At 42.3% G+C, this 16,783-nt stretch overlaps 1 protein-coding gene across 1 annotated transcript; it reads left to right on the forward strand.

Annotated features, from left to right (window-relative positions):
- The first annotated feature begins 439 nt into the window (after positions 1-439).
- On the forward strand, positions 440-11,032 carry LOC136018121 (deoxycytidine kinase). Its single transcript, XM_065687081.1, has 7 exons — positions 440-732; positions 1,986-2,104; positions 4,109-4,302; positions 4,840-4,987; positions 6,072-6,187; positions 6,662-6,761; positions 9,730-11,032. The coding sequence occupies exons 1-7, from the start codon at positions 663-665 to the stop codon at positions 9,754-9,756; spliced, it is 774 nt and encodes a 257-aa protein (XP_065543153.1). The 5' UTR covers positions 440-662; the 3' UTR covers positions 9,757-11,032.
- The last annotated feature ends 5,751 nt before the right edge of the window (positions 11,033-16,783 follow it).

A 16,783-nucleotide genomic window follows, 5' to 3' on the forward strand; every position in this document is an offset into this window, starting at 1 on the left:
TGTCACATTTTGTGTTAATCCCCATGGACTGGGGTTGGGGATGTTTGAGGGACCGTGCCAGGACTGGCTCGTACACAGTTTTACGCCGGCGTGTGTGCTGGTCACGAGTGCCTTCTATCGGTAGGAGGGTTTTTCCCTGTTGAACTTGGACCCTCAGGAACCAAGACAGCGCTATGCTGGGATGGTATTTTGGGACGCACTTAGTGAAGTGCGGGTTGGTGGGTGTTCGGGGGTTTTCAACTGTAAACAAGTGCCTCGGTCCCTCTTAAACGCAGCCTGCCTGTGACTTCTGACACGTTCTGCGAGATACTGGATCCCCGGCACCGCCCGGGCCGCTCCCTGCGGCTCCCGCTCCGCCTGCGGCCGGCTGGGTCTGAGCGAAGCGTCGCCCTCGCGCAGCGCCCTCTGGGCGGGGGCACATCCCGCTCCCTCCGCCGGGGCGGGGCCGGCGGCTCGCGGCGGCGGTGCTGCCCGCCCACCGGGGCGCTGCGTTCCTGCCGCAGGTCCGCCGCGCGGGGCTCGCCCGCCCGCCCGCTCCTCGCGGCCACCCGTACGCAGCGCCCTGTGACGCCTCTCGAGCCCGCCGCGCGCCAGATTCGAACGCGGGGCGCGAGCGCGGCGGCCGTTATTTCCGTTGGCGGACTCGCGCGCTGCTGTCCGCCATGGCCACTCCTCCCAAGCGCGGGCGGCTGGAAGGCAGGATCAAGAAGATCGCGGTTGAGGGAAACATCGGTGAGTCGGGCCCGCCGCCATCCCTCCCTCCATTCCTCCTTCCCTCGTTCCTTCCTTTCCTCCTTTCCCCGTCCGAGCGACCTCCCTCGTTTCTGCCTCCTCGCCGGGCTCTTCATCACCTTTGCCCTGCGAAAAAGGCGTTTCGTGAGGTAATGAAGTGTGAGTCAGGCCGGCGGGGTGTGTTGTGCCGACAAGCCCGCCGGTAACGTTGCTAACTTTGTTGGCACCGTGGGTATTAATGAATTGATGCTATAAAAATGGCGGGGGGGGGGGGGGAGCGGAGGGGAGGGCGGGAACTTGATGTTTTATTTTATTCACTTCATTAAAGATGCGTTGCAGTCTTGGATAAGTCTTCTCTCACAGCCTTTCTGACTGTAGGGTGGAACACCGGTGTCAGTGCAGACTGTTGGGTCAAACTTGTCGTGTTCAGGACTCCTAATGAGCAGCAGAAGCCTGTTATGAAAAGCAGGGGTTAGGGGCTGTTCATAAGACACTCTCCTCTGTTTGTTTTGGGGGTTTTGAGGGTCTTTGTTTTGGGTTTTGTTTGGTGCTTGGGGTTTTGGAATTTTTTTATTTTTTTATTTTTATGTTTGTTTTGTTTGTTTTTTTTTTTCCCAAGAAGTGCTTAAAATCGAGGACCCGGCTTGGAGGGCTGCCAGCTCATTTACTGATCCACGCTGTGGCAATTGATAGCACCAGTTGTTGGCCTCTGTCAGTTTCAAGTGTCTCTCCTTAAATTTTCCAGAGCTTATTGGCAGATTAATACAGATGTATGACTTGCGTGCTGGAGGAAGTGACTAGTAGCGCACCTTGGTATCTCCATTTGAGAAACCATCACTTCTGCTTTATGTTTATTTCAACGTTGATTGCTTTTTTTGTGGGGTTTTAGATTCCTAAAATAACTTGGAAGGCTGTAAATCCATGCCTGAGATGGGACCACTCGGTATCCTTAGAAACTTAAGACTTGGTGTTCTAATTGCAAATAGAACTTTTTATAATGTGGATAATTGAGCTGGGCTGAGACATCTTGTCATTGTTTTGTGGAATTGGCTATTGGTGTGGTATACAACAAAAAAGAAAAACCCGATGCTCACTGAGTTGGTGATCAGGTCAACTGTACGTGGGTTTTGGAGACTTCCTTATGGGACTTGAAACTGGAGTTGTACAGTGGTTAAATAATGCCACTCTTCCTTGTGAAAATGGTAAAAAATTTGGATTTTAACTGCTGTTTTTCCTGCATGCTTTGTCAACAGCTGCAGGGAAATCGACGTTTGTGGAGATTCTCAAACAAGCTGATGAGGAGTGGGAAGTTGTTCCCGAGCCTATAGCAAGGTGGTGCAATGTTCAGTCCAGCTCTGAAGAGGATTGTGAGGTATGGCACAAGAAACTGAGGTTTCTTTTTAAAAACATAAAACCCCAAACCCCAGTTGTATGTTCTCCTAATTTCAGAAGACCAGTACGTGTGATAGATGAAGTCTGTTAGAAAACATATGTGATAGCAACTTTTTTCCTGATTCTTATTTCAGTATCTGAGTTCCTGTTTTCCAATTTGCTTGGTAAATTGTAGAATAAATGTTATTCATAGTCAGGGTATAAATGATAAAAGCTGTAAAAGCCTGTTCTATATATAAAAGCAAAGGATGGAAAAAAAAGAGAGTACTAAAGTTACTTTTATTAACTGTGAATGAGCAGAGGGTTCTCTAGGTGACCTCGAAGGTGTCCCTTAAAATGCCTAGGAAATAACTAACTGCTAAATGGTTTGTAGTGATGTTTTTTTTAGTCAGCTACCTGTAATTTTGTTGGCAATCCAGCTCCTACCAAGTGGCTACTGTCCTGGCTGTGTGAAGCTTTTGAAGAACTGTAGATTATTTTCTTTTTTAGCTCTGGCAAAAAGTACAATGTGTTTTAGTGAACTTAAGTGGAAGCTTTTAATGGGGATGTGACATTCTGTGGTGTGGAATATCCCATTGGCAGCTGAGGTCAGCTCTTCCGGCTCTGTTCCTCCCAGCTTCCTGCCAACCCCAGCCTGCTTGCTAGGGGGCAGAGTGGGAAAGGGAGAAAGGCTTGAGGACATTATGTATGACTCCTAAAATTAGACAGGAGACACAAAAAGTTTCCTAAGAACAAGACAATGCTTGGTGTTAAGCTGTTTGTGGATGTGTCTGTGGGTGTCTTACACTCTTTTCTGCCTTGTCAATAGCCTGTAATGTTCTTGCTGTTGTCTCATTCACACAGTGCCAGCAGCAGCTGCCATAGAACAGCACAAGACTGCACACCAGCTTGGTTGTATGAATATTGTACAGCCCAAACAACAGGCCTTTGTTTTTTCCCCTTTTCCTTCCCCTTCCTGACAAAGGTCCTCTGACTTGTGAGAGATTGCTGTAGCTGTATCTTCTCTGCTTGATGACAGAGTAGGGGGGCATATCCTGGTTAGTGGATCCAGGCTGTGTCCCCTGATTCTAACAGACTTCTGTCGAATGCCAGCTGGGACTCTTACAAGCAGTTCCCAGGCAGGTTTGGGCAGCAGAATAGCCCAGGGCTCTGCTGACAGCGCACTGCACTTAGCTGTGTCCTTCTGGAGGCTTTGGAGGTGGTGTGCTGTGAACAGTGCTCTAGGATGCTGCTTGGCCAGTGTCAGAGCATGGTGCTGGGCATGTGTGGTTTACTACTGCAAGTATCGTTGCAGGGAATTAGAGGCAAGGATGAAACCTGGAATTCCAGAATATTTTGAAAATATGTCAGTATTTGGATTTAGTGTTAATGTAACAAAAAGATTCAGACAAAAGCAGTTGTCTTTGGTAGTGTGGGGTTTTGGTATCCTGAGTCACACAGCTTTCTGTTTCCATGAGCTTCAGTGGTTCTCTCAAGGGGTTGGATCTCCATTGTGGGCTGAGGAAGATCTTTACTCTGAAGTCTGTTCTGAACCTCCTAGGTAAGGTGAGAGGTCTGAAGATGCTATGTCAGTAGCTGTTACCATAGGAAGAACTGTAATTAATAGATGGAAGCCAAAATAAGGCCAGTTTTAAGTTCACACTTGCCAGAGTAAGAGGAACATGGATTTTTCTACCATGTTGTTGACTTTTTGTACTGATAGGATGGTTGTTTTTTTTTTTTTTACCTTGTAAAGAGTGATCAAAGTGTTTGGGAACTTGGGCATGTTGGCATTGTGGATTGCAGAGAACTGTTCATTCAGCTCAGTGCCATGGGAATTGCTCTGTCATTTATGCCTTGTATTACAAAGAGGGTTCACAGGTAAATGAAGCAGTTGTAAACCTGAAGTAAATGCTGAACAGCTTTAATGTTGTAGAGCAATTCTGTTTCACCTTAATTGTCCACCTTCTTCACTTAAGGGGTCTCTGTATTTGTTAACAACTAGGAGCTGACCACATCACAGAAGAGTGGCGGAAATGTGCTTCAGATGATGTATGAAAAACCAGAGAGGTGGTCTTTCACTTTCCAAACATACGCATGCCTGAGTAGGATCCGGGCTCAGCTCAGGTCCCTTGATGGCAAGCTCAGGGAGGCGGAGAATCCTGTTGTCTTCTTCGAGCGATCTGTCTACAGTGACAGGTACTTTGGACTGGAGTCCTTCAAGTGAAGATCAGAATTCTCCTAAGTAAAACTACTGGTTAGAGGGTTTGTAATTTTGTTGTATATCCTCAATTAACAGGATGTATAGTTTCTCCTTTGAGGGTTGGTTTTTTATGCTTTGTGCATGTATGTTTCTCTTCAAAGAAAGGAGAGGAGCAGGCATCAAGAAAAGTCACAAACAATTTCTTCCTTTGTCACTTACCCTTGTTTTCTTTTATGGTCCTTTATTACAGACGTAGCTATTTCGTAGTGCTGTACCCTGTGCTTTTGGGTTCGGAAGGTTAAATTTGATAATTAAGAAGGTTAGATTTTATATCTAAGATGCCAGTGTTACTGATTCTTGTGAGCACATCTCTGGCCAGCTCTAATGGACGTAGAGGATGAGGATACCAGCTGTTTATTTCCAAAATTACTATGCTCAGCTTCTTTCCTACTTACAGTGCAGTACTTCAGGCAAACAAAGCAAGAACTGTGTTCAAGCTAACTTCTGTTTACATAATTATTATGTGTTCACAGGTACATCTTTGCAGCCAATTTATATGAGTCCGATTGCATGAATGAAACTGAGTGGGCTATTTACCAAGACTGGCACTACTGGATGAATCAGCATTTTGGTCAGAGGTTGGCGCTGGATGGCATCATTTATCTCAGAGCCACTCCTGAGGTGTGACCTTACAGAAAACGAGAGTTCATGTTCTGTGCCTGGCCTGTAAAATTTGATCTTTGTTTATGCTTCCATGGTATTTTTTGTTTGTTTGTTTGTGTTTTTAAAGTATACTGTTTAACTATGATTTAGACCTTTTTTATGATAACAGAATAATGTGCTTGCAGTCAACTCCAATAAGGTCACAGTTGTGTGTCACTGCATGTCACTGTGTATTTGTTTTAGGGGTTGTTTTGGCTGTCTCAAGCAAAGAAACAGTTGAAAAATGCTTGTGGAAATGTGATATTCTTAGAATCTCAAGCTGCCCTTATCTTTCGCTGTAACAGTCCTAATGATTCCAGTGTAGTTCAGGTTGCAGTATTCCCCTGATGGCTACAGTGCTTGAGTTATGACTAATCAGTCTGGAAATACTTAAAAGAATATTCTTTCGAGTGTAGCCTGTGTATTTTTTAATAAAATGTGATGATAATGGTTTTCTAATTATGAAAACGGAATATATGGCAAGAGTAAACCAGAAAATACCACTGGAACTGGAAACTACAGTTCCTCTGAGAGCTTTCTTGTTAGGCTTGCTATTCAGAGTTTTTTTTTTTTTCCCTTTTAAGTAAAGAACATGTATGTAAACTGGAAAAGACAACAGTTTTAAACAGTTTTGATTTGCTTCTTATTGAAGATCTGGATGTGTGCAGGACAGGAACAAATGATATACTACATGGGAAAACTGCTTTCCTAAGAGTGTGACATATATAATGAGATTTCGTAATGTCAGTCTGTGCTCTTTTCATGCAATACACAGGTACCCCTTCTTTTAATAAAAAGCTTACTTGAGACTTTCCTTGTAGTGGAGAAATAACATGATACATTTCCTTGGGTCCCCCTTTGATTTTGAGTGTAGTCTGGGCTTCATCAGCTGAACATGGCATAGTGTTTCTATGCTAGTAAGACAGTTAGCAAGTTGAATATTCATCTCTGGCAGAGAGTGGCATATCGAACACAGTAGGATGGGTTGGCAAAAGAAACTTTTGCAAAGTAGACTTCCTCTGCAAAAACAATAGTTTTTTAAATTATTATCTTTTGCCTTTAGAAATGCTTAAATAGGATTTACTTGCGTGGAAGAGATGAAGAGCAAGAAATTCCCATTGAATATCTGGAGAAGCTTCACTATAAACATGAAAGTTGGCTTCAGCATAGGACACTGCGGTAGGGTTTGTTTAATGGTTACTTAAGGATGGATAAATCTTTGTAAGGATGTTCCGTAATACTTTTTCCACCAGTGAAACTTCAGCTTTTCCTATAATATGTAAAGTTAAACTCTAGGAATGTTTCTATCTGTAGTTCTTTAGTAGTACTGGCTTGACAACCTGTTAATTGTCACTAGGACACAGTGTGCCTTGAGTTCTCTTTACATAGAACTCTGAATAGCAGAGGATTCAGCTGAGCTAATTTAATACACAGTTAAATTTAACTTTAGGTGCTGGGCGAAGAGGATGTTTGAGAATTAATCATGTATCTTAGGTGCCACTGTAAATTCAAGCTGCTTTATATTCAGAGATCATGGCTGTAGTTTACATGTGCAGTTCTCATGGGATTAACAAGGAAAATGCTGACAGAGACTTGAACGATGGGTACTTGTTTTCAGCTACTAACATTTCCTGTGTTCCTATCGCAATACAGAACGGATTTTGAGTATCTCCAGGAAATACCTATTTTAACGTTAGATGTTAATGAAGACTTCAAAGGCAAAAAGGACAGATATGATCACATGACTGAAAAGGTAAGATTTCATAAGCAGAACAAACTGATGAGTTGAGGTTTGTTGCCAGCATGTCAAAAGGAATTCAGTACACTTCTTGCATCCTGAAGTGTAGCACTGTTTGAAGTCAAACTGGGCTTAGAACCTGTGGTTCTTTATGGTATTTCCTACATAAAATTTCCATTAAAAAAAAAAAAAAAGGAACAAACAAAGGGGAGGAAATGTTTCAGGCATATTTGAGAAGACTGATAGGGTAGCTTTGTTTGTAAATAGAATTTCTAATTTAAATATCCGTCAACTGAAAGTCTTCCTTGTGTTAGGTGTGAAAGTTCTGACCTACAGGACTAGTGAATAAAAGAGCTTTGGTTCCAGGTACTGTGAAAATACAGCACAAAACCAGTACAAGGGGAAACTGAAGGGTGAGTTTTCTGAGCCCACAGCTGAATTCTGATCTGAAGCAATGAGCCAGTGGCAAGTGATTTTAGGTTTTGTAGATGCCTCTAGCTAAACGAAGGAAAGTATGTGCTGCCCCCTGTCCTGGTTCCCATGTCACAGCAAAGGGCAGTACCGCTGATGCAGGCAGGGATCCTTTGCTCTAAAAATACACTTCAGTGTATAGCCATCAATTCTGAAATAGTCCTGGAGTTGCATTCGGGTAATGAACAGCCTGCTGCAGTATTTTTAGCCTTCTTTATTAAATTGGAACTATCACAAAAGTTTTTCCCTTCAGTTGTGCTCATGAAAGTGTTAGTCAAAATCCTCAAAAGCGGGGTCTGAAACTTGAGGCAGTACTTTTCAAATGTAGCTTTCTAACTTCGTTTGGGTTGTAAGGCAGAATATTCATCAGAAGCATTTTTTAGTTTTATTTGAAGGCATGGAAAAAATACTGTCTATTTGATATACAAAGAATTAAAGTTGAGGTTTGTGTTTGCATTAAGATCTAATCCTTAGCACAAAAAGATGTGATATATATTTTAAAGCTAGGCCAAACCATCAGCATTTTAGCTGTTCAGTTATTTGATATTTGAATCTTGGTGGGGTTCAGCTGAGGACACTTTGACTTTTATTTGAGTAGTTGCAATGAGTTACAGATCTTAGCCATGGTATGTGCACATATTTCTGCTCTTTGGACATAAATTATTTACCTCACAAGAAGACCAGCTTTGATCCCAGTTGGTCCTCTGAGAAGTAGAGCTGTTCATCTGATTAAAACCAGTCTTGATAGTATTTGCTCTTTTAAAGTTTGATACTTGATGGAATGATTGGACATCGCAGCTGTGGAGTGAATATGCTTTGCATCTGCACCATGAGATAAAGCCAAGCCCAGGCACCACCTGTGTAGGGATTTCAGAGGGTTTTACTTGTGCAGGGCTGTCAGGTTATCTGGGAGCAGCCTAAGCCCTGTGTTGGCCTTCTTTTTTTTTTTTTTTTTTTTTTGGCATTTCTATATTTTCAGATTCCAAGTGGAGTCCCAGAACTGCTACACTCTTCATGAGGCTGGGTGCTTGGACCTTCAGTGTATGCTCATGTCTAGTGGGGACCTAAAACCTGTCTGGTTCTTTCTTACCTCTGCTGTGATGCTGACATGCAGAGACCTGTCCTGGAACTATGCCTAGTGCTAAGCTTCATAGTGTACTACTGCTTTTGGTCCTTCCTGAAGTGGAGGGAGGCTTTCTTACAATACCTTCCCAGTTAGAGCGCTGGCACAGTTACATGATTCCTTCTCTCCAGGAAATCATTCTGGCCTCTTATTTTTTCTGCCTCCTTGAACCCTCAGCTAGGAAAAGAAGGGTCACAGGTGGAGAATGTGATCCAAGATCTGTTTCCATTTCACATCAAGAATTTGGACTAAATGCTTACAGATGCACTCTGTGTATGAGAGCTCTGCCAAAGGAACAACACCATGTTCTTTAGTACATTGTCGACTCCTTTCCAGGCGGTAGTCTAGCTTGAGGGGATAGAGAAGAAAATGCTCACAGTTCAGGCTGTATTGCAGCTAGTTGCTAGGATGTTCTTGAAACTGGGAAATAGGAGTTGTATGTTCCTTGGGTCTTGCTGTATTTTAAAAAAGGTGGTCTGGCCCTTGCTGCCATATATTCCTACCCCAAGACTGTAAAGGGATGGATAATTACCCTTTTGGGAAGGGGGCATGACAAGGCAGCACACGTATCTATGGCAGGAAGCAAGTTCCCTGCATGTTGTCTTCCTGCCACCTTTGATAGTGACCTGAATTTAAGATGTTGTCTGAAGTGACCACATGCTTAGGAGTGTAATGGTAGCACACTGCCTGGTTTTGATCCTGTTCTCGTGCCATTGCATGAGTTATTTAAGGTGCTTTGCTGTTTTTTGGTGTTGTGGGATCAGGGATTTCTGACTCAGGGTTCTAGATTCTTTAATTCTGTGGGCCACTATTAATTTTTAGGTAGCTGTAGCCATTTGAACCACTGGGAATTGAGTTCAACAGTACCTGAGCTCTTTATGGAACTGTTCTACAGTGTCAGATTTTTTTTTTTCAGGAACTGTGGTTTTGCGGGGTAGTGTTATTTGCTATCCTCAAATTGCAAGGAACATAGTTATTAGATACATTGGGTTGTTCATTGATGTGAAATGTGAGCAGTGTTCTGGCGTGGGTGTGCCTTGGTGTTTTCCAAATGCTGGTGTTTTGAGGTGCTCATTGTCTTCCTCATGTTTAGGTTAGACTTGCTTTTAAGATAAATCAGTTGCGACATAGGGCCATAGTTTAGGACCATGGGAGGAATGAGCATCATTCCACTGAGTGTGTCTCTGCACCTGCTAAATTACAGGTATCATGGCTGAAAAAGTTCTTGATGGACAAGAAATGGCATAGCTGAGCCTAAGATTCTTTTTCCCAGTTCCTGTTTCTGTAGGTTGTAGTAAAGCATAAGGCAATGGGGAGGTAAATGTAGTTGCTGCGTATTTCTGTTGATGAATACTTAGTTTGATTGACCATATTTGTTTCTTTTTGCAGGTCAAAGAATTTTTGAGCATGTTATAATCCTCTTTGAAGCGCAGGCAGAGTCAAACTGTTCCAAACATCTGCACGACCAAAGTCTGAAGTACAGCTTCTGCTTTTATAGAAGACCTCTGGAGAGGCAGGACTCAATACTGTTGATTTAATTGTGAGGAACAAATAAGCTTTTTGAATAGGAAATTATTAAATAAATCACTAGGTCTGTTCAATATTATATGAAGTAACACACGGATTCTGAAGATACTTAAATTCCAAGAGTTCCCAAATGTCTTGCCTAATCAGACCATTAAGTTCTTCTGGAGTATTTCATTGTATTTTTTTTTTTTTTTTTAATTTATTTTGTGCCCAATAGCTGTTTAATGTTCAAGAAGGTAGTGGGGTTTTAGATCTCTTGACTTTTTTTAGTGGAATTGGTTTGTAATGGATGTCTCATTCTGATGAAGGAAAAAGTAAACCCCATTTTTGCTGCTGAGGGAATTTGAATATAACCTGGAGTTTTAAATTGTAAGGTATAAGAAGGTGTCATTTGACAGTTTTGATAGATGAAACTCTGCACACGATATAGTGAAATAAACCAAATCCAAATGTGGCTGTAATGCTGTAGGTATCGAATGAGGTTTTGATCGTGTGCTGCAGATGAGGCTATTGAGAGGCTTTCCATTGTTCAGCATGTTTAGTGTGTTTTCCCAAGCTCTTAATACAACAGAGATACTTTTGTTGTCGCCAAGTCATCTTCTCCTGTGGAGGATTACGTTTGCTTGATGAGTACTGTAAAAGGAAGAACATTTTGCAAAAGGCCTCCTTTTGTAAAAGACATGTTTCTAATCCTTCCCTTAATCACATTTTGGATGTCAGAGGTGGCTTCTGGCTTTTCTTCCAGCTTCTCCGTTTGTTCACTGGGCCTTCTAAGTGCCTACATGAGATCCAGCAGTACTGGCAGTAGGCTGTCCCTGTCCTTCCTCATCCTCGTGTAGTAAGAAGGGGAGACTTTGTGGAGCAGCTGCTGCTCTAGTGCATTGTGTTTTATTGACTGAGCCACTTTTGTTTCAGGTGCAGAAAAGACCATACAGGGTACACATCTCAACATGACGTTTTATGAGCTGCTTTTTTCTGCTTTAAACATTTCTGGATGATTGCACAGTTGGCTTTTGAATGTCAAAGTTGATTGTAAAGCATTTTATTGTTTGCTGTAATGCCTGCGTTACCTGCGAATTTGAGATGCAATCTCAAGTTCCTTTGTGGTTGGTATTGTGCTGGTGTGCTCTAACCCTTGACTGAAAAATAAAGGTGGTTGAAAAGACTTTTTCAGTGTTTGATAGTGTTGGCTCTCTTGTCTCGTAAAAGAAATGATGTTATAGATTAGGATGTCGTACTGGTACAGCAAAGGAATTTAGGAGTATGTGTTCTCAGTGTATTGGCTGTCCCAAGTCCTGTAAGATTTCTAAAACACTGACTGACTTCATATTTTTTTTCATGTCTGGAAAATGTGTTTATGGGATAAAATACAGGATTATATAAAATGTGTCATATATATAACTTACTGATCAGTGAAAATGGTTGTGTAGTATTTATGTTACTGTGGAATATATCAATAGTATGGTAGAAAGTCAGTTTGGACTTCCAGATTGCCTAGGAAAAGGAGAGCTTTTCAGATCTTTGCTCCAGAAATGAAGTGAGGTGGAATGGATGAAGACCGAGTTCAGATTTTCTTTGAAGTACAAAGCAGAAGCTTTTAAAACATTCTTGGCAACAGTCTGAACAGTAGCAACTTAACTTTGACTAACTGCACTTATTCGTACAGTTTCATCTGTCCATGTGTAGGTCTTTGGGAAGGGGTTTTAATGGCAAATTGTTAAAGCTTTTTCACAATTCAGACCTTAGTGTGGTATTTTGTATTGAGCAGTTCCTTCAGTCTCCTTTATAGTAGGAATATTGGGAAGCTCTGTTTTTCGTAAGTCCACAAATGTCAGCCATTGGAAGAAAGATGCCCCATGTCTTGCATGGCAGGTCACAAAGCTCTGCTGTTTCTTGAGCGACATTGGTCAGGAGCCTTTCACTCTTACATCTGAAGGACCTTCCAGTGGGATATGCCTTCACTCCTCATACTGTTAGGTGGCTTTAGGGAAAAAGGGAGGTTTCCTTCTTCTCTAGCAAATGATTTCTGGGTTTATGTGCTTCCACATGTCTTTGGTAGAAGTGCTAGATGGAGCTGGATACATGATTCTCTTTGGAGATACATATGTACATTACATGTTCTAAGCATCCCACTGAGGTGCAGTTCCTACACAGCCCAAACCTCCCGACTTGCATCCTGTTTGCTGATAGTGATCCTGCATGGTGTATGATTGCTCAGGATTTCTCAGCATCTTCCTGAAATGACTTAATCTTGCTGAAACAGTCTGCTGTAAACTACTGAGTGGCTCCTGCTGCCAGATGTACAAGGGCAGGGGAGTTAGCTGCAGCCCTTGGATTGAAGACTTGGGGGAGCATGGAAGCTGTTAAGAGAGAGTATTTGTATTAAAAGAGTTTAGCAAATTATTTTATCCCTTGCAAAGCTGTTTGGGTCAAAAATAACTGATACATGTCATGGAAAATTTCTAGCCAGAACCTTAAAGGTACTGATTAAAAGGTGTTTCCAGAGGGGGCCTTGAGTTGCAGATCCTGGTTCTTGATTCATTGTCATCATGTTCCTTGATTCATCTGAGTTCAGCTGCCTGTGTTACATCCCCCATACAAACAGGCTGGAGTTTTTCCCCTGCACACGATGACATTTCTGGTGGTAGGTAAGATCAGCCCATGACCAGGGCTTGAGGATTACTTTGTGTGGTCCTGTTGCCTCTTAGCTCATCACGATGTTGAGCCATGGTTCACAATAAAGGGCTGTCTTGGAGAAATGTAACGAGTGTGCACAAAGTTTCACAGCAAAGCCCTGTCAACACATCAGAAATAGAGCAGTAAAAGGGAAGGTTTATTGCTTTTGAGAGGTAACCTGAAGATTTGGATCACTAGGTGTTCCTTGTTCACTTTGTTCATGCTCATAACTGATTTACCTGGTGAGGATGGCCAAGTTCTTGAATGTTTGCACTCATTGCTCTGCCCTCTTGTAGGCGGATCACGTTTGAGGAGAAGGTAGAACAAGGTGGGGAGTGATGGAGCAAAATCATGTGGCCACCTTATCCCTGCACAGCTTGTTTCAGTTGTGGATGTGTATAGAGAAAAGCTCAATAATGTGGGTTATGGAGGCTTCTTCCTCAGGTGGTGGGTAAGTAAAGCCGCCTTGGCTCTTTCCTTCAGCTCTTTTTACAAGCTTCTATTAACCCTGAGGATGGTTTTAATAAAAAAGAACTGCTTTTGCAATGAAAGAGGAAACATAAAGAAGTAATTCTCCAAGGAATAACAGGGACAACTAGAAAGTACGTGGAGAACGATGACAAATGTAAAGAGCTCTCAATTCAGGAAGAAGAGTAAAAGTCAACTTCAGTGCTAACCAATGCTTACTTTGAACTGCTTTTTGGTGATTTTATAGAATCATTTGAATCCTGAAGTAGATATCCTAAGATCTCATTAGGTGTGTGTGAAAGGAATAGCACACACTGAGTGAATTTATGCTCCTTATCAGAAACGTATCATGTGAAAGACCACCTCTCTCAGGACAGGGATACCTGGCAAGTGCAGGACAACTGCAGTTTCAGCCATGTGGTCAGCCCATAGGCTGCTTTGGATGAGGTCCTGGGGTGGTGGCCCACTGGAGGCTCTGTTTGGGATGGGGCCCTCCCTGCAGTGAAGGAGGGTGACCAGCAGCCACAGTACCTGCTGCTGCTTCACCCTACTGAATGCGATGGCGGCTTCTTTTTAGTCAAAAGCTGTGGCCTGGGATGACTCTTGATGACATTACTGAAAGCCGTTCCATGTTCCTGGTGATGTGCAAGAAGAAAAGAAATGGGGAAATGTATTTTAAAAGTGAGCCATCTAGTGGAGGTACAGATGACCAAAACATTGAATTTAGAAACCATCTTGTGAAGAGGTTTTTAAAACAAAATGAAATAAACCACCCACAAAACTCAATGCTTAGAATTATAATCTCAAGAAGCAGGCTCAAAAGTGTCTTAGCACGAAATTATCCAGTGTCAGGTGTTGCACTAATTTGTAAGGCATAGAAATACAAAAGCTGCCTCTGATATTTTCTGCACACTTTGAGCTTAATTGTGTAGGTGCTTATGGTGGCATTGATCTTCCTTTATTTGTGTGCCTGTGTATCCACATGCACAGCTTTGCAAAGGTTAAAAATACAAGAACTCCCCTGCCCCCCCCCCCCCCCCCCTTCTTTTCTGAAATACATCCAGCTTCAGCACAAAATTTCAAATTATGTCAGTGGTCCAAAACTTTAACCCTCAAACCTTAAATTCCTTTTTGAAGTCACTTTGAGGTGTCACCTTCACTATCTTTCTTCAACACTCAAATCTAATTTCCAGGTGATCTCAGTGGCTGCTGTTGCTGTAACACTGCCCCAAGTGTGGTAGTTTTGGTGGGCCAGAGCCTTCATCAGACAGATGGGGATCTTCAAGAAGCCTGCAGACTTGGTTTCCAGAATTATTTAATCATCTTCGCTTGGTTGGTGTCCTGTAGTGACACACAGGAAAGAAAACCTGCAAGAGCTCTCTGTTGATTTGTGTTCTATCAGAAGCATGGAAGGGAAGAAATACTTGCTGGATGGAGAGGTTAAACTGAATGAAGAAAGACATGTTGTTCTGAAGGAAGTATTCCAAAAATTGCTAAAAAAAAAATAGCTTACAGAAAATTGTCAATTTAGAGAAATAAACCATTTGCCAAACATTTTGTGTAACAATACCTACGTGCATACAATCATTAGTTTCTGAGTCTGGGTGGAAGAATTAGGCTTTCCCCACCTGTGATCTGAAGAGGCATTAATTCCTGGGGAACACAGAGAGGATGATGTCTTGACTTATTGAGGAGGCAAATGTGATGCGTGTTCTGCCTCCCTTTCCCTGTAACTTATTATTGGCACAGGTAAAAGTTACCAGTAGACAAATCGGAGCTGCCACTCGCCCTTGGGGAACAGCAAGTTCTGATGACTTCTGATGACTGAAGTAATCAAGGGAACAACTTAATGTGAGATTTACTGCGCAATAGAGATTCATAGTAAATCTGGCTACCTTATTTTTTGTTTCTACATTGGGATAGGGGAGCAGAAAGGAGAGAATTGATGGGAGGGGAGTGGGTTTGCAGGGGCCTGGAAGCCTTTTTCCCTTGTGATTCAGTTCAAGGCAAAGCCACATAATGCATGCTGTGACAACTGGAGCAAGTTCTAACTTTTGTAGTTCCCATAATTTTTTCTTCAGTTCTGAGAGTGATTTAATTAGTTCCTCATCTCCAAGTTGTCTTTGTTGGGAAGTGTGTTTATGAAATCAAGGGGTGAAACTGAAAAAGGTAGAGAAGTCTGTCCAGGGTCAGGAATAAATATGAGAAGTCTCAAGAAGAGCTGGTGTGATGATGGGGTTGTGTTGATCACAATGTGGGTAAGAGGCTGCTAGCAAGAGGTAGTGAAGTCAGCTGCTTCCTCTAGGAAGAAGGGTAATTATCTCCTAGAAACATCCAGCCTTGGACATCTAATAAACAAAGCAAACAAATGTAATCTGGAAAAATTCTTTTTTATAAGTCACTTGGAATCATGATATACATGCTGTGTGTTACTGCCACATCCTGCAACCTCAACACAGCAGAAGCCAAGCACAGCTAAATAAATTAGATATTCCAAAAGGGGGATCTCCAGCTTTTCCTCTTGCTGCTGTTATTACAAGCCAGGTTTAAGACCCTACCTACCTTTCTGAAAGCTGTGGGCCCTCATTTTAGCCTGTCTACCCCAGAACTGGAAATTTGGAAGACCAGTAGAATAGTCTACAGAAAACAAAAGGATACCTTCAGCAGTTGCCTTTCTCTACAGCTGCATAGTGTAGCTCTTCCGAATAAAATACATTGAAACAGCATTTAAAAAATTAAATAGAATTAGTATTTTCTACACTCGCTCAAACTTTTATGGAAGCCACACTTAGTTCCTTCTTGGTCATTAGCCATGCCAGGACTCAGCTTTCCTATAGTAAGGCTTGAACAAGTGGAAATCCATCTCTGCCATGCTGTCTCGCCATCTGGGGCAGAACAGCAGCTCGCCCAAACCTGTGGGCTGGTCTGAGTGGGATATCCAGGGGAGGGCCACCCAGCTCTGAGAGCAGCCCACCAGTATTCCCATCTTCACAAGCTGATGAACCTGTCCAGATCGGTGTAACTCTGCCAGAGATGTTTAATCTCTCTCACTGCATAGCCCACAGGTGATAGAAACTGACAGGAGCTTTGCTTTGCCTCACTGAACTGCATGACACCAGTTATCAAGTGCTTCTCTGATTCTTCATTTGGTATTATTGGCTTAGATTTGCAAAGCAGCCATGTGCATCTCTGCGTCACGTTTCAATCTTTCCTTTTCATTTATGGGTACATGATAAGCTTGTCAAAGTTTTCCCAGAACTAGCAGTGTCTGTGCAACCTTTAAAAGCCAGGTAAGTGCATCATACAAGACAAAGGAGCCTCGGGTTTCGGTAATGGGCTTTGGGATTACAATAACCTGGGTTGATTTTGGGTGCTTTTGGAGTCTTTTTTGGGTCCAGCTTTGCCTTTTACTAAATAGAAATACTTATTAAATACTCATATCAAGGAGGGTGTTATGAACAAAGTAATGTCTTCACCATGTAGCAGATACCATGTATGTGAGCAAGTTTGATCACCTCTGTCCTGTTTTGTTGATGTGTTTATCTCCTGCATACAGATTCCTGTCAAACATTCAGTCAGAATTTGTAGATGTTTCTAAGTCTGGCTTGCTAATAATTAATTAGAGAATGGTTAGTAATATATGTAGCTTTAATGAGTCTTCTGAATTGCATTCCTCACTCTATGAGTAAACACATTGGTAAAAACTTTGTAGAGGTAAGTGGGGTCTTAAACCTGGCTTGTAATAGCAGCAAGAGGAAAAGCTGTGAATCCT

This window comes from Lathamus discolor, chromosome 1 (assembly GCF_037157495.1).
Source record: "Lathamus discolor isolate bLatDis1 chromosome 1, bLatDis1.hap1, whole genome shotgun sequence".
NCBI classification, from domain to species: Eukaryota; Metazoa; Chordata; class Aves; order Psittaciformes; family Psittacidae; genus Lathamus; species Lathamus discolor.